This window comes from Mauremys mutica, chromosome 1 (assembly GCF_020497125.1).
Source record: "Mauremys mutica isolate MM-2020 ecotype Southern chromosome 1, ASM2049712v1, whole genome shotgun sequence".
In the NCBI taxonomy this organism is placed as follows: Eukaryota; Metazoa; Chordata; order Testudines; family Geoemydidae; genus Mauremys; species Mauremys mutica.
The window spans coordinates 256,665,655-256,683,871 of record NC_059072.1 but is presented as its reverse complement, the minus strand read 5'-3'; the positions used below and the strand labels follow the sequence as shown (position 1 = coordinate 256,683,871).

At 41.0% G+C, this 18,217-nt stretch overlaps 1 protein-coding gene across 1 annotated transcript in view; it reads left to right on the top strand.

Moving 5' to 3' along the window:
• Nucleotides 1–18,217, top strand: part of COL4A2 (collagen type IV alpha 2 chain) — a 227,819-nt gene that overhangs the window by 149,813 nt on the left and 59,789 nt on the right. The window contains exons 11-19 of the mRNA XM_045007949.1: nt 340–375; nt 1,321–1,362; nt 2,467–2,553; nt 3,691–3,735; nt 5,536–5,598; nt 6,394–6,438; nt 10,305–10,358; nt 11,012–11,078; nt 17,898–18,008. Coding sequence (XP_044863884.1) covers nt 340–375; nt 1,321–1,362; nt 2,467–2,553; nt 3,691–3,735; nt 5,536–5,598; nt 6,394–6,438; nt 10,305–10,358; nt 11,012–11,078; nt 17,898–18,008 — 550 coding nt within the window. The remainder of the gene's footprint in view (nt 1–339; nt 376–1,320; nt 1,363–2,466; nt 2,554–3,690; nt 3,736–5,535; nt 5,599–6,393; nt 6,439–10,304; nt 10,359–11,011; nt 11,079–17,897; nt 18,009–18,217) is intronic.

Genomic DNA, 18,217 nt, shown 5'->3' with positions numbered 1-18,217 from the left:
TCACATGTATTATTGCAATTATATTGTCTTGTGAAAACTACAAGTTCCTATTGAGCTACAGAAGTAACTCCACTGGCTCCAAGTAACTAGCAGCCTCGTATCCCATTAGGGCCAGGAAGATAATCAAATGCGCTAAACTAGCATGTTTCAATATCATACAGTACAATAAAGATAGTTAATATATTAAGTATTGTTGACTCTCTGAATGCTAAATGAATACAGTACATTCTGAATGTATCCTTATGTTTCACATGTAAAGTGTCTGATGTTCTCAAAATAGTATTACTAGAAAAGGCACTAATGAGAGGTAATTTATTCTCCCCAATTGTATTTGTACAGGGACCACAAGGGCTACCAGGTTTGCCAGGAGAACAAGTAAGTCTTTCTCTGAAGAGCTGTCCTCACATATTTCAATTTGGGTTCATAGGGTCTGATCCAAGTCAATGGATAGATATCACTGACTTCAGTTGGTGTGCTAAGTCAGGCCTTTAATTATTACAGAAAGACGAGGTGAGTGAGGTAATTATTGGACCAACTTCTGTTGGCGAGAGACAAGCTTTCGAGCTACACAGAGCTCTTCTTCAGGTCTGCAGACTATAGTGGTTACAGACATACCTAGTAAACTGAAGATGTTGTGAGTTGTGAAGCCCAGGGAGGAAGATGGTTTCAGAGCTTGAGTTCCAGCCTGAGTGCAACTTCAAAGCATTGTCTACGCAGCTATTTTTAAAGCACTAGTGTGGACCAGCTAGCTTGATCTGGGAGACTTATTCCCACTCACTCCAAAAAGGTCTGTAGACATACCCTTTAAATCAACCTTACACTGGGGAAATCTTCCCTGGCATTAGAGCCAGATTACACTGCTGGTGTGGGCACAGTAATCTCCCCAGATCAAAGAATCTGTTCATATATCTCAGATTATATTTTATCTGAGAAAATACATGAGTTCATAGTTCCAATATGCAGTGTACTTAGGTAATTTTATTTAACATGTAGTTCTATTAAAAAGCCCCCGCAGATGCAATGTGCAGTCTTTTCACATTGTTACTCAGAGAAAAGACAGACTTAATGCCTGTTAGAGGAAACACTGGAGCAGTGCTGTCAACATGAGGTTTTAATTACAGCCTTCTTTCTAAATGCTAAACCAAAATGACTTATTGAGTTAGAGCTAGACTGTTATGTGATCACAATTCTGCAATGATGTCCTAAGAATCCCTACCTTGAAACACTCCTTTGGTTAAGTACTTCTGGAGCTCCTTTAATTTAAATCTATTCTGTAGAAGTATTGTATAATTATTTTATGCTGACTTAATGTCTTTGCAGGGCAACAGGGGCCTGAGTTTTTATGGAAAAAAAGGTGAAAAGGTAAAGGAAAACCAGTGAATTAGTATGGGAATAAGATAAATTGGTGGTGCTTAACCTTTATAAAAGAGCTTGTTTAAATTACTGTCCAATATTATTTTGTGATGATATCCTATAGTAAAAATTCATTCGCTTTGAAAGTGATGATAAGCACAATAATAAATGTTGTAGCCAAATGGTCTTTTACATGTCTATGGCCTGGTCTATACTGGGGGCCAGGAGGGGTGTCGATATAAGTTAAGCAACTTCAGCTCTGTGAATAACGTAGCTGAAGTCAACGTACTTAGATCTACTTACCACGGTGTCTTCACTGCGGTAGGTCGACTGCTGATGCTCCCCCATCGACTCTGCCTATACTTCTCGCTCCAGTGGAGTACTGGAGTCGATGGGAGAGCGCTCAGCGGTAGATTTATCACGTCTTCAGTAGACGTGATAAATCAGCCCCCGCTGGATCGATCGCTCTGGAGGTAAGTGTAAACATGCCGTAGGTTGACTGTGCTCTCATACCAGTACAAATCAGAAGAAACTCTATTGAAATCAATGGAGTTAGATCAGAGTGAAAGAAGAATCTTGACAGTTTGTTCTAGAAGTATGTACTACAATGGAAAATATTATCACCTCTTAGCTTAGTATGAATCTAATTCTTTTCTTGCCATAACCTTGTTTAGAGTATGTCTATACATAGAGCACTGCAGCGGCACAGCTGTACTGCGCCACTGTAGCGCATCTGGTGAAGATGTTCTATGCCGAACTGAGAGAACTCTCCCGTTGGCATAAAAAAACCACCTCTGCAAGCAGCATAAGCTATGTTGGCGGGAGCAGGTGTGCATATGAACACTTATGTCGGTGTAATTTATGTCCCTCAGGAGGGATGGAATATTCACACCCCTGAGCAACATAAGTTTTGCCAACATAGGCTGTAGTGTAGACATAGCCTTAGACTTATACAGCTCAACTTTTAGCTGGTGTAAATCCATGTAGCTCCAATTGGTTCCAACTTAGGATCTAGTCCTAAATTTTAGTAGCAAATTGGGCATCCAATGCAGGTCTACAATTTAAAGAGTTATTTTAGCTGCTGCTAAACCTATTTCTGTGGTTTTCCTACAGGGTGAAAAGGGTCCAGCGGGCCGTCCTGGGCTTCCATCGGAGCTGATGGCAGTTCCCCCAGACACAATCCTAGAAGAACAATACAAGGTAATTAAAAACATTGTGTAAAAGCATATGGGATATTGAACTGAATTCAGATAAACAAAGATAAGTACTTATTCAAGTGTGGGGTGGGTTTTTTGGGGGGTGGGGGGAGGAATTGCAACATAATAGTGAATATTAGGGAAAAGAGAGAGAAAGCATCTGCAATAGATTACCATACAAACACATAGACAAATGCCTTTGCTACTCAAGATTGCCATTCCTTTTGGGATGAAAGACTTATGAGTATTAGAGCTAAAATCACTCACAGTCATATTTACTATGTTTCCCTTGAAGTGCCTGGACAAACTTGTTCCTCTTCTTCAAGCAAACCCTAACTCTGTACTACTTAATGTCACTAATATTTTTTCATTAATGATCACAAAATTCTATATAGAAAGCATTCATATTGATGATTTGTCCAACAGTCAGTGATATTGTCGTGTTTTCACAGAAGCATACGGGTAAATATACTGAAGGAGAGAATTTGAGTTACTGTGATGAGCAAATGGCCTGCTCCTTGGAAGTAGCTCATCCATGCTGAGGGCGGGGTTATAACAAGTGTTACATATCACATTCCCTGGACTGCCTTAGGAAACAAATGTATGTTGTTGGGAAAGAAAATGTGATGTCAAAATAATTTTCATCTCCCAGGAAAAAAATTAAAATAAAAGGAGGTGGAGGAGGCTGATCACAGTTCAAATAAGGCGAAGGAAGAGAGAAAATCTGAGCTAAACTCATCTCTAGAGTGGATAGAGTTGGGAACATTTATATTTATTTGAGACATTTCTGTGGCACTCATAACCACAGAATCTGAGCTCCTCATAAACAAGTCTGATTTAAGCCTTGTAATGTGAGGTAGGGGTACTTGCATGTTTTTTCAATCTGAGCAGTATGAAGAAACATATCTCTTTTAGAAAAAAAAATACATCAAAGCAGTTCCCAACAAATTATCAAATAAAAAACACTGAAACTACTTATTACTCATGCATTTTATAAGACAAGTATATTCTTGATCAGAACTCAATAGTAATGTTTTTTCTCTTGGTAAATACCTGCTGTTTCATGTTACAAACTTTGATATATTTGGGAAAGCACAACATACTTGAATATTTATATTTCCTCTTTTTTTTTCATTGTTAGGGTGAAAAGGGAATAAAAGGAGAAACAGGAGAACCTGGAACTCGAGTAAGTCAAGAAAACCAAAGACAAATAAGTCTAGCACTGTGGTTAATATTAGTACATTCTACCTCTGAAATGGTACGAAATAGAAATAAAACTACCTAACAGGATGTATCAGCTTTTCTCTTCATATCCCTTAGATGAGTCATGGCAGGCCATATCATGCCACAATATGCACTGATAAGGCCTCAGCTGGAGTTTTGTGTCCAGTTCTGGGTGCCACACTTCAGAAAAGATGTGGACAAATTGGAGAAAGTCCACCGAAGAGCAACAAAAATGATTAAAGGTCTAGAAAACATGACTTATGAGGAAAGATTGAAAAAAAATGGGTTTGTTTAGTCTGAGAAGAAAAGACTGAGCAGGTACATGATAACAGTTTTCAAGTACATAAAAGGTTGTTACAAGGAGGAGGGTAAAATTGTTCTCCTTAACTTCTGAGAATAGAACAAGAAGCAATGGGCTTAAAGTGCAGCAAAGGAGGTTGAGGTTGGACATTAGGAAAAACTTCCTAACTGTCAGGGTGGCTAAGCACTGGAATAAATTTCCTAGGGGGGTTATGGAATATCTATCGCTGGAGATTTTTAAGAGCAGTTAGACAAACACCTGTCACGGATGGTCTAGTTATTACTTAGTCCTGCCTTGAGTGCAAGGGACTGGACTAGATGACCTATTGAGGTCCCTTCCAGGCCTACGATTCTATGATTCTATTCTATTTAGGATGGAATGCCCATTGCAATCACTTTTATGGGCTAACTAAAATGAGATCTTTTCTCACAACCGATTTTTGAATTTGAGGGTTAAATGTTACTATGTCTGGTATAGATAGCGTTCCTTAAAATTCCATTAAATGGTTACATGTGGCAATTTTCTTGATCCCTTCCAGTCTGCCCTCCAGCCTGGGTCTAGTATAAATACAGCTTTGGTTTCGTTGGTTGATGAATTCAGTAGTCAAGTGAACAATAGTCAGGTGTGTTTGTCATTTCATTTAGAGCTGTCACCAGTCTTTGACACCATAGACTGTGAGGTTTTGTTAATGCATCTGCAGAATCTGGACTAGCTGGATGGTTTTGCTCTTGGTTAGCTCCATTCCTACTTTCTGAGCAGTTGTAAAGAGTAGTTTTGAGCAATTAATCACTAGCCCAGAGGACCTTCCATAAGGGGGTTCCGCAAGGCTCTATTCTCTCAACCCTCCTGTTCATTTGGTATGTGACACCCTGGGGGAGGTTGCAATTAGAGCTGTGTTGCCTTTAATATATGGTCGATAATGCTCTCTATAAATCCTAATCTGCTTTCACGCTAGTTTTACACAGGTATAATTTCATTGACTTCAGTAGAATTACTTTGGATTTATGCCTGTGTAGCAAAGTGAAGAATGCCTATGCTTATCTCATTTTTATTAAATATGGATGGTGGAATGTCTGTGTTTTTTCTATTCGAAACTAGGATTTGGATGAGATCTGAGATGGCTAACTGGTTATACGGTTAAAAACAATTGCTTTGGGTTTTCTTCAGAGAAGCAACTACAAAAGCAGTTGTTTTTTTTAAAGGATATGGGATGGTGTATTCATCTGTCTAAGGGCCTGATCCTAGCACTCTCATTATGCAAACAGACAAAACTCAGAGGAGATTTTAGCTCTTGTATGAACTACGGGTTCAGGTCTAATGTTTACACAGGCCATGGTGTTTTCACTTCTGCTTATTATCAGCCTCTGCATGCAGTGTAATGCTCTTCTCATCATAGATACATTCATATATACAGTCTGTAAACATAACGGTCTATGTAAGTTCATCTGCAATGTTTCCTAGGGCTCACCCGCATATTCAGCAGAAAAAGGAGAAGAAGGAATAATGGGTTTTCCAGGACAAAGGGTATGTTGTTCATTAAAGATGAAATTCACCCCTGGGCAGAGAGCCATCTAAAACCTGTGGTATGGCTGTCGGACCAAGTCAGAGGTGAAGAAGCTATGTGTGGGAGTGGTTGTGCAACCTATCTGTGCCTAGTGGGACTGGAGAGGGAGAGGCCACTGAGGCAAGCAAAGGAAGAGGCCACTGGGTCCACACTCATGCATATGAAGTGACTAGGACCCCCTCCATATTGGGGTCTATAGCCAACGCTGCAGCCTATAGCAACTATAAAAGTCTGTGCTGAAATCCTATGACCTGTTTGCTGGTTTTGGGGGTGGATTCAATTTCTCCATCCCCTTCTTATCCTCATAAAGCCAAACTAATGGGCAAGGGAATTGTGACTGTCACCCTTATTGTTTTTATTCATATACACCCCAATAGAAAACCTAAACCTGTTTGAGTGCAAGGATCTTGTAGCACCCAGTTGGTGCTGCTCCATTTCATTCGTCCTCTTAATACTGCTTCTGAAATGAACAAATGTGGAAAGCATAGGCAACATAAATATTCCTAAAAACACTCAGAGATCATAACATTCTTATGGTGGTTTTACAACGTCTTGCTTTTAAAGAAAGAAAGAAATTAGCCAGTTCTGTTTGTACTGTGCATCTGCTTATTAGAAAATAAGTCTATGAATTCTTATTGTTATGGTCAGTTTTTTTAAAAGTTCAAATGCATTGCATACATTAGCTTAGAGTGGCAAAGATTAAAAGATTTGTCAGGGTTTCACTTTATTCTGAAAATGATGTTGTACTTTCATAGGGATTACCTGGTATCAATGGCATCCCAGGAGCTGCCGGGGAAAAAGTGAGTATTTAGCACAAAAAAACAGATTTTGTTTCTAGCACACTGCTTTTAACATATAGAACTGACATCTTCAGATTATGGAAAAATACATGTTTTATCCTGGAAAATGACAGAGCATAATATCATAATATAATGTGACGAAGTGGGACTGTTCTTACTGGGGTCTGTGAATACAGTGTTGGTGCCTCAGTGCCCCTGTGCAGTTCTTAATATCTAGGTGGTGGATCAGGGTGTGTGATTGCTGCAGAGGAAGGGGCCAGTGCACCTGAATGCCTGACACTCTGTCTCCTAGCAACTGATGGCCTGGGCCCCTCTCTTGCAAAGGTGCCGGCTGAAGGTGTTGGAGACAAAGGGGTCAGGTGACCTCCTGGCCCGGGAAAGGGGCTGGCCAGACAGGAGCTGGCGGGGAAAGGAAGGGAAGCACAGACAGGGCTCTGATTCCCCAATAGGGGCTGTGGGGCTCCTGGGGCCCCAAGATGGACCTAACAATGGGGATCCTGTTATCTGTGCCTGCAAGACCCTGTCCTGGACTGTGTTCCTGTCGTCTAAATAAACCTTCTGCTTTACTGGCTGGCTGAGAGTCCTGGTGAATCGCAGGAAGCCGGGGGTGCAGGACCCTGACTCCCCCACATTCCGTGACAACAGAGTTTATTCTAACCGATTCATTCTAATTTATTATTTACACAGTGCTATAAGTGTACACAGCACTATATAATGTATAACATGTGCCAGACAAATAACATGCCCTACACTACAGACCTCAGAACTTTAAGTGGGCACAACAGTACATAAGAAATACATATTCAGTTAACATTTTACCAAATTACATCATAAAGAGCCAGTTTTGCACAGTATAAGTTATCCATTGGAATAGTCCATGCTTCACTTTTATATTTAGACTCACTAATTGAAAATCAAAGTGTATTCCACACATACTACAGGTATCAAATTCTGATCTTGGTTATACCTTGTAAATAAGATCAGAATATTGTCTGGACTCTCCAACTGCAATCAACTTGACTTTATGAACCAGGTAACTCCCTTGTTCTTTGGGGAATCCTAGTTATTTTAAAAGTAAGGGGGGGGAAAGGTCTGGTAATCAAAGCCTGTATTGCCATTTAGGAATATGTTTTCAGAGAGCTTTGGAAATGTTGTATTCACAGTTCCCATCATTGCTGACATGAGTTCTGTAATTTCTTTTACACCATACTGACAGGGCTGGCTCGAGGGGTTTTGCCGCCCCAAGCCCCCCCCCCAAAAAAAAGCCGCGATCGCGATATGCGGTAATTCAGCGGGAGGTCCTTCACTCCCAGCGGGAGTGAGGGACCCTCCGCCGAATTGCTGCCGAATACTTGAACTGAGAAAAATCCTAGCTGATTCTCTGGGTCCATAGAAACACTCAGTAATGTCTAAAATAAAATGCTGTCATACCTGGAAGCTCTCGTGCTTTTTATTTGTGTGCATAAAATGGCTCCTTCTATCAGTGTCAGAAACCATGCCCATGAGATATTGAAATAAGTCTATGGCTACAGGAATAAATGGTTTCTCTATGCTTCTTGATTATGCTAAGGAATTTGGCAGCAAGGAATACCAATCCTTGTGTGAAATCCACAGCTCTTAAGCTACTGTCAAAACGGCTAGTCTAGAAGAGAGAAAACTGTCAATAATTTCCTTTTACTTAAGTAGGCTTGGTATCTGCACCCATGTCAGAATCATTTATTGACCCCTTTTGTCCCTTTTTGAGTTTGAGTCCCGACAAAATTTTTTGTAAAGGGTACACTTATTTCAATGAGGATGTAACTGGTAAATCATGACATCTGAAGGAGTAGGTTTCCCGGTATGTTATTCACCAGCAAAAACATTTTTTTAAATTACGGTAAATGTTTGACTCCTTTGAGAGAAGGAAGAGCTATAGCTCAGTCCTTTCAGTGTACTTAAAGTAAGCAGTAGATAATTAGGAAACTCCTGGCTTCCTTTTTAGATCTACAGCTCCACCTAGTGTGAAAGAGATTTTACATCTATTGTATAACAGTTGTTAATTTTCTGACAATGTCTGACATATATTTCCATTGTGGATAATATCTTTGATCCCTGGGGATCAGTTTGTGGCATCTTGAAGAATGCTGTGGTGTATTGCAAAGCTTTAGAACTGTGTAAATGTTTTCTGAAGCCAGTTATTGAAATATCTGCTCTATTCAGGAGTTCACTACACTCTTCAGTTTTAGAGGCTGTATATAAAAATGTTGGCTCAGATCCACAGCTAGTGTAAATTCCACAGCTTCACTAATGTCAGTGGATCCACACTGACTTACAGCAGCTGAGGCTCTGGCCACTATTTTATTTTAATGCTTTAACTTTTTAGAATTTCTGTTTTCTGGAGTACGCATGGACTCTAGTGTATCTAGAATTCAGTTCTAGAAAATTTTTTAAATAAAATATAATAGTCCTGATTTTTCTCTCCCTTACACTGAAATAAATCAGGAATAACTCCATTGAAGTCAATGGAATTACACTGGTGTAAAACCAGTGCATGCGAGAGGAGACGTAAGCCTGATATTTTCATATGCACGGCTGAAATGTACGCCAATGGAATATGCTATATTGCACCCTGCTGACATAGACTTCAGATTTAAGCCATTTCAGACGTGTGCCAGAAGGCTGGTATAGGCAAGCACTGGAGGTGTCATTGTCTCAGTTAAAAGAATAAATCATTCAATTAATTAAAATGCTCTACAGCAGAGATCAGCAACCTTTGGTACCCGGCCCATCAGGGAAATCCGCAGGCGGGCCGGGACAGTTTGTTTACCTGCAGTGTCCGCAGGTTCAGCTGATCACAGCTCCCACTGGCCGCGGTTCACCGTTCCAGGCCAACGGGGGCTGTGGGAAGCAGCGGCCAGCACATCCTTCGGCCCACGCTGCTTCCTACAGCCCCCATTGGCCTGGAATGGCGAACTACAGCCAGTGGGAGCTGCGATCAGCCGAACCTATGGATGCTGCAGGTAAACAAACCAGGCTGGCCCACCAGTGGATTTCCCTAATGGGCCACGTGCCAAAGGTTGCTGATCCTTGCTCTATAGAGAGATGTTTATGAGATAAAACATTCTTACAGATATTGGTAGTTTAATTAGGCTATCTGCAACAGTAGTGCATTTTGTATTGCAGTAGCACCTAGAGGCCCCAGCCCCAGGATGCTTGGTACTATACAAACACATAATAAAGAGACAATTCCTGCCCTCAAGAGCTCACATCCTAAGTATAACTATTACTTTATTATAACAATGACATCTCTAGGGTGTAGCTCAGTAGTATATTCTAGACAAGTTTCTCTAGCTGACTGACATCTGGGGGAAACCCCACTGTGCTGCAGAGTGAAAAAGGCACTATGCATGTGCATTGTCTTCATGACACCATCTCCAAGGACTAGAGAGGATGGGCTATTTGCCTTCTCCTTACCCCTCTTTCCTTCGATCCAGAATGTAGGTTCCCATCTCAAGATCTTCTGAGAGCTCAACAGCTTCATTACCTGTATTCCATTCTGTATTCCTCCAACCAGGCTATGTGCCAGGGCTGCACCACGGCTAGGATTTGACCCACTATGCAAAATTTAAACAGGAAAAAACTGAAAGGTAGAACTAAATTATTAATGCCAAGAGTAAATCCTGAGGGTGACAAACTTCTCAGCTTTGCTGGATACTTCACACACCTTAACTATGTTAGAGGAAACCACCATTCTCGTGCTTTTAAAATGACTGCTGTAACAGATTAAAATAATGGCAACAAGCTGGTCTGCTGAAAAATCTTGTAACAAAATATCTTCACTCTTTGTCTGATTTAGAAAAAGGCAACAATTTTGATATATATTTCAGGGTTTCCAAGGATTTGATGGCATGCCAGGCAGCCGTGGTCCTAAAGGAATGAAGGTACTTTTTTACTTTCCTGCACTAAAAGTGAATTTAATTTGTCAGAATTAGTAAACCAGACATCATTTTGCTTATGCTGTATCTGTTCATTAGAATAAAAATATAAATGTCTGTTGCCATAATTGACTAGGCAGTTGTCTATGCTGCTTGGTTGTCTGTCAGTAACCAGATACTTCAGAGAAAGGTGTAAAAATTCACAAAATGTGCTTAACTGACACTGGAGGGAAAAGAGGGTGAATATTTTCTTTGCCCCCAACTGATGAAGAGAGCGAATGAGTGGGAAAATCTGGATGAATGAGGATAACAAGTAGGAGAACCAGCAGAAAGGTGGTGTGAATGAAGAGAAATACAAGGCTTTTGCTGGCAACTTGGGGCCAGATGTTATAGGTATTTAGTGCCTAGAAATGAAGAGAGGCACCAAGTGGGATTTTCAAAAGTTCTTATGCAGGTTAAGTGCCTAATTCCCATTGAAATCAAAATCATTGGGAGTTTGAAAATTCTATTAGGTGCCTATCTGCTGCTAAGGTGCCTAAATATTTTTGAAAATCTGGTCCTTTGTGCAACGGACCCACATGCTCAAGTAGTCCCTCACCGCAAAATGGCGTAGACACACTCTGAGTAAGTATCTGATGCTTCATTATCTATTTATACAGGGAGAGCAGGGTGAGAGAGGGTTTCAAGGACCACCTGTTTATACTCCGTTTCCCGTTCCAAGAAAAGGTATGTCTTCATTGCTCAGAATACTTGTGATGCTGATAGCTTATCCTTGTTTTCCCATCTTCCCCCACAGCAAAAGCATGAAATGCAGAGAACTCTGCTCCTTTAGTAAAGCTAGTCTGTATACATGTTACTCATCTCAAACAATAGTGTACAAACTCCCTAATAGTGTACAGTTTAAGTTATCTTAGTCCTGATCCCTCTTAGGCCTTGTCCTCACTCAGGAAAAACGGGGTGTTCTTAGCTTGAGTTAGCTATCTCAAAGTGAAGTTAGTAGTTTTCGCACAAGTAAGCAGGCTGGGTTAAAGATGCTAGCCTAGTCTTTAACTCGACCTGCTAACTCACGTTAGCACTCCTTTTTTCCCTAGTGAAGACAAAGCCTTGAGATCTAAGAAAATGCCAACATTACAGTAAGTATTTTTGTGACATTTATATGCAGTAATGGACAATTTAAAAAAAAATCACTGGTAACATGACAGGTGAGGTGAGCCACAGACTGATGTGAAATCAATATTCCAGACTGTTAAAATACAACTGATAGGTGTACTTGAAGACCAGCCAAAAGAAACAGATTATTTTTATCACAGCCAGAGCTTTAAACTAAACATTCAGAAAGATTCCTGCAGTCTGGGCTCCTAAATGAGCTTAATCAAGGGCTTACCTACTGTGATGCATCCCAAGGGATGTGGAGTACCTCGCTACTACCTGCCCTTAGCATGAGGAAGCCTTGTCTGTACCAGCTACGGGTCACCACCAGCCACAGGTAGCACAAGCGCTTCCCTCGCCTCTCATGTGGGCTCTGCTGTCCCTCTGCAGGTTAGTGATAGGCACATTCCAACCTCCAAGTCCTCCATGCAACTCACTGGAATACCCAGCACCTGATCCGCTCACAGAACTGCAGATCTTCTGCTCCCTAAGGAACAGTACCCGACAGTTTACCAGAAACACTGTACAACCCAGCTCCCCATAACTCACAGCACTTAGAGAAAGCAGTTATATGTTTATTTAACAAAGAATAGTAATTCATATGATAGCAAGCGGAAGTATTGGAAACAAAAGGTTACATCTAAAGTAAAGCCATAACATGCATACTAGAGCCAAACTTAACAAATAGGACATTATTATGTCATAACAGCAAAAGTTCACCCAAAATCCTTCCAGGATATTACAGCCAGGCTGTGATCATCTGTTCATGAAACAAGCCCACTATTAGCTTACTTGTAGGTGAAAAGATACTAGGGTGTACCATAAAAAAATCTGATATAATAAAACAGTCCTTTGATCTTTATTCATGGACATCCTCCTGCTGTGTATTCCTTCCTGTAGTTTTTGTGACCTCTTGTTAAATTCTTAATCTTGATTAGTTGGTGGCTTAGTTTGTACATAGGTTTCATTGTGATATATACAATACTTAATTGGTACATAACCAGGCAGATAGGAATGTCTAAAAGGAACATGTTTCTCACCAGAGGCGATGTGTGTGCGTGCGTGTGTGTGGAAATGCAGAGTCATGTGCTCTCCCTGATTTCTGCCTTCCATTTTCAACAGCTTCTACACAGATGTTTTCAAACTGGGGGGAGGGGCGGGGCGTGTGAAGGAACATTTGTGGGGGTGGGGGGTAAGCAATGATGCCAGGCGGCTCAGGCCAGCGCCACCGGTGGAGCTTGAGGAGGGACTGCCACTTCCACCCCCCTCACTCATCTCAGTGGCAGGGCTCAGGGAAGAAATGCCACCTCCACCCTGACTTACCTCAACAGCGGAGCCAGGCTGGCGCCGCACAGTGTGACTCGGGGAAGGAGCGCCATCTCCACCCCCTGAAACACCTCACCGGCTAGGTGGCCCATTTAGGGGAGTCAGGGGGTGGAGGTGGGCTCTCTCCCCAAGCCGCCTGGCATAGCCACTCCCCACCCCCCTGAACCTTCCTCTGTGCCCCAGTAGCAGGGTGTGCTCCACAGTTTGAAAACCTCTGTTCTAGATCCAGAGGTGACGTGTGGGGCAGTCACATACCCCCTAAAACCTTTACATTGTGCCCCCCACTATCAGCAGTTACGCATCACCTCTGTCTCTCACTGTTATATTGGGACCCAGCAGAGAAGGAGATAGATGCAGACATAGGGAGCTGATAGAAACACAGCTCTCTACTGTGCTCGCTTTATTTTTCTGGCAGCAAAACTGGAACTAACAAAAAAGTGAGTCTCCGCACTGCAGAGGCTTTGCACATATAAACATTTCTCCACCCTGCTTTAAAAAAACCCTTCCCAAATACATATACATTCTTGTTTACATGGTTAACATGAAACACTGTATAACCTCTGTCATGAACATACGACTAAGGCAGTGGTTCCCAAACTGGGGTTCGTGAACCCCTGGGAGTTTGCAAAATGTTATAGGGGGTTCTCAGGGAAAAAATTCCCTAATGGTGGTCAGAGCTGTCTCTAGGGACCCTGGGCAGCATGGGGCCTGCAGCCCAGAGCCCCTGGGCTTCCAAGAGCTAAGCAGATCAAAGCAGGCATCTCTATCACACTGAGGAGATTTAAACTTCAAGAATCCTTATAAGAAATGGAAAGGAAGGTGGATATTTTTTGCTGTTTTTAAAATTAAATAGGCAGCTAGTACTGTTTTTAAAATGATTATGAAGAACAAGTTTAAGCTTTGTTGTAATGTGCGTTGTTTGCCTGGACTGCTCAAGACCTGAATGCTTGTGTAGGTGGAATTCTTTGAGTTGGCTTCTTAAATACCTTCGTGCTGTTTCACATCTGATACTCCTTGGTGAAACATAGGAGCCTTGTATCAGAGGGGTAGCCGTTTTAGTCTGGATCTGTAAAAAGCACCAGAGAGTCCTGTGGCACCTTTAAGACTAACAGACGTATTGGAGCATGAGCTTTCGTGGATGAATACCCACTTCATCGGATGCGTGTGACGAAGTGGGTATTCACCCATGAAAGCTTATGCTCCAATACATCTGTTAGTCTTAAAGGTGCCACAGGACTCTCTGGTGCTTTTTATAGGAGCCTTGATACAAGCTACGAAAGTGAGATCTTGGAAGAGAGTTGCCATTTTCATAATGTAATAAAAATACTGCAATGACAAATAACACTGCTCTACAGCCAAAATGCTTCTGAAATAAATGTAGTCAAACTTTACTAATTCTGGGTCACTGAGAATGAAAATGATGCTTAAAATTGTTGATTGGCTCTAGTTTATCTGTTTAGCCAAAGTGAGCAGAGATGCCTCGTACTTGTGTGAACAGTGCAGATAACTTCTGCTATGTTTGTGGTGAAGTAACTTTTGCATCACAAAAGCGCAGTATAACCACTATGGTTAAGAAAGCCTATCACCTTTATTTTGACTGCAAAATTGGAGATCAGGACAAGAGGTGGGCCCCACACATATGCTGCAACACTTGTGCAACAAATCTTCACCAGTGGTTGAACAGGAAAAGGAAATCTATGCCTTTTGCAGTGCCAATGATTTGGAGAGAGCCAACAGATCATACCAGCAATTGTTACTTCTGCATGGTGCCTCCAGTTGGGAAAGGTGTGTCAAAGAAGAAAAAGTGGACTGTGCATTATCCAAACATTCCATCAGCTATACGCCCAGTAACCCACGGAGACGGACTGCTGGTTCCTGATGCACCAGAATCATTCTCACTGAGTCAGACGAGGAAGAGGAAGAGGATGAAACTTCTGGTCCTGAACCATCAATGTCACAGGACCCACATTTTCTCCCATCCTCCTCCTCTGAACCACACCTCATAACACAAGATGAACTGAATGACCTTGTCAGGGATTTGGAACTACCCAAGAGTAAGGCAGAGCTGTTGGGCTCCAGACTACAGCAGTGGAATCTCCTGGCAGGTGATGTTAGGGTTTCCATGTTCCGTGACCATCAAAAGGATCTTGTCCCATTCTTCTTCATGGAAGGTGATCTTGTAGCCTGCAACAACATCGATGGTGTGATGGCAGCCCTCAACATCGTTCACGATCCAGATGAGTGGAGACTGTTCATTGATTCATCGAAGACGAGTCTTAAAGCTGTTTTACTGCATAATGGCAATGTTTTGCCATCAATTCCAGTTGGTCATGCAGTCCATATGAAGGAAACCTATGACAACATGAAACAACTTTTGAGGTGCATAAACTATGACCAACATCAGTGGCAGCTTTGTGGCGATTTGAAGGTTGTTGCTCTTTTGCTTGGTCTGCAGACTGGATACACAAAGTACTGCTGTTTTCTCTGTGAATGGGATAGTCGTGCAAGAGATTCCCACTACATCAAGAAAGATTGGCCACTCCGACAGTCATTGGAGCCTGGGAGGAAAAGTGTTCAGCATCCACCACTTGTTGAATCAAGGAAGATTTTGTTACCACCCTTACACATCAAGCTGGGTCTGATGAAGAACTTTGTCAAGGCCATTGACAAAACACAAGCAGCTTTCAAGTACCTCCGTGGAAAATTTCCAAGGTTAAGTGAAGCTCGGATAAAGGAAGGTGTCTTTGTTGGTCCTCAGATTCGTGAACTTCTTCGAGATGATGCATTTGACCATGCACTGCGTGGCAAGGAAAAGATGGCATGGAAAGACTTCCAGTTAGTGGCAATAAATTTTCTCTGAAACAACAAGGCAAACAACTACAGGTTGTTGGTGTAAAACCTCCTCAAGGCATACAAAAGCCTTGGTTGCAACATGTCACTAAAGATACGTTTTTTGCACTCTCATCTAGATTTTTTTCCACCGAACTGTGGAGCAGTGAGCGACGAGCACGGCAAGCGATTTCACCAGGACATTGCAACAATGGAGAAATGCTATCAGAGCAAATGGAGCCCATCAATGCTTGCAGACTATTGCTGGACAGTGACAAGAGATGCTCCATTTAATGAATACAAGAGACAAGCCAAGAAGCGCCGAGTAGACACTGAATAGGACTAAACTATGTACATAATAGTTTTTTGCCTTTTGTTTCATAATAAATTTTAGTTATATAACCCTTTTGATGATTTTTAAAGTGTTACATAAACAGGACAGGTGAAATATTATCATGTAAAGCAACCATAAACACAAGAAAAGACCTAGGTTTACAATTTATGATTAAAACTCTACTATCTACACAATATACATAGACATCAAATGTAAAAACTTAAATATCTTAGAAACAGTAGCCAATCAGTTATTTTAATTGTTATATTTGAATTCAGCACATCAAAATACATAATAAATAGCACATTTTATCTCTGAAGCAGACGACTTCTCAAAAATTGTAGGCCAATGTAATAAATAGTGTATAATAAGCATGTCATAAAAACAACTTTTCTATTTCCACGATGGCTGCTTTTATAATTTATACTCAGGTAAAGGATAAAATCTCTGGAAATATTAATTTTTAGGAGGGGGTTCGCGAGACTTGACAATTTAGTGAAAGGGGTTCACAGGTTGTTAAAGTTTGGGAACCACTGAGCTCAGGGTGGCATAAAACTTCAAGGTTGTAACATTGGTTTTGCCTGTGTAGACCAAAACAAACTAAGTATATTATAATGTGGTTAATTATTTTTTTTGTGCAAAATATTTCAACATCTTTGAAATAATTTCTTTTCCACAGGTTTCAAAAAGGAATGATTTGGGGTTTTTTTAATTTGTTGGTGGAAAATGTTTAACAAGTCGATTCTAAATAACTTTTTTCATTTTTTCCCTTCCCTTTCTCTCTTAAAAAGGGGAGAGAAAGGCCATTGTAACATATTTTCAATGGAAAATGTCAATCAGCTCTATTTAGGTTGCAACCATGTTGTTATTTAGTTCCCTAACATAGTTATAATTTTAGTGTAGATCAGCTCATAATTCTCTGTATTGTTACAGAGCTGTCTGACACAGCTTCTATTATAAATTGCTCCTTCTAACATTCTGGAGAAAAAAAATCTCCTTTCCATATATAACTTCTTATCTTATGTGTAGGCCTTGCCACGTTGGAGAATTTATGCTTAAAGTTTGAGGTCGATCATTTTTCAGTTTTGAAAACGTGGTGGTTTCTCAGTTTTAAAAAATTCAAATTCATTTGTGTGCTTGTTCCATAATACTGACTGACTGTAAAAACATCAGCCTTCATTTCATATATTCCCTCTAATACAAAATGCTATTTTTGCTAAATTGGATTGCAAAAGCTTTTGGTTCTTGGAGGTCAGCTCTGCGTCTGCTACAACTTTCCCGAAAGGGCTGCCAAGTCCTGAAAACTCCATTCCATCTAATGATCTAGTTACTCATTTAAATAAGAGGACATTTAACTGATTCAAACTGTGAGCTTTTCACTAAGCTTACACTGCATGCTACAGTGATTGTTCCTAAAAGCTGTGGGCTATTTCCAGCAGCTCAGGTCAGCAATCCTAGAACCAGGCACAGAGAGTCCCCTCCATGCATAGGTCTATGCAACTGTTGAAACTTTAAATGCAGATTTATTTTTCTTAACCTTTGTGTTTGCTTTAAAATGATAACTTTCTGTTAATACTAACTTTAATAGGGCAGTTCAGATATTATGATGTAACTTTTAATAATGCTAATTTTAAATATTTTCTTCTGCAAACCCATCTTCTTCTTAAACGTTTCTGCCTGACAAATTACACATATTTGTGTGTGGATGGATCTTGTGCTGCTGTGAATACTGCAGCTTTTAATAAAACACTTTCTGGAATGTGTCACCAAATGAAGTAGCTGAATATTCTAATTTATCTTTCAAGAATTACAGTTGGCTGAGCAATCTAGAACATGCAGTGCTGCTTGTGTGTGTCACAAAGATCAGCAGACTAACCTGTATTCTTGGGGATGGGGATGTGTTTCAGGTGTATCAGGTGATCCAGGATTGCCAGGTGTTCCTGGGCCTGCAGGAGACCGAGGGGACCAAGGAGATCCCGGCCTTCCTGGTCTTCCTGGATCGTCAGATGGCTTTCCTGGTAATATTCTGATATTTCATGATCTAAATATTGACTCAAAACAATCCACTGTGCTCCAATTTTAGTCAGAATTATTTTGGGGACAGGGGCGGGAATACATATGGAGCATGGGGTACTGAAAGAGGCAGTGTGGTGTGGTGGATAAGGAACTAAACCGTTAATCAGGAGACCTGGATTCCATTCCGGTTTCTGCCACTGACTTCTGGTGC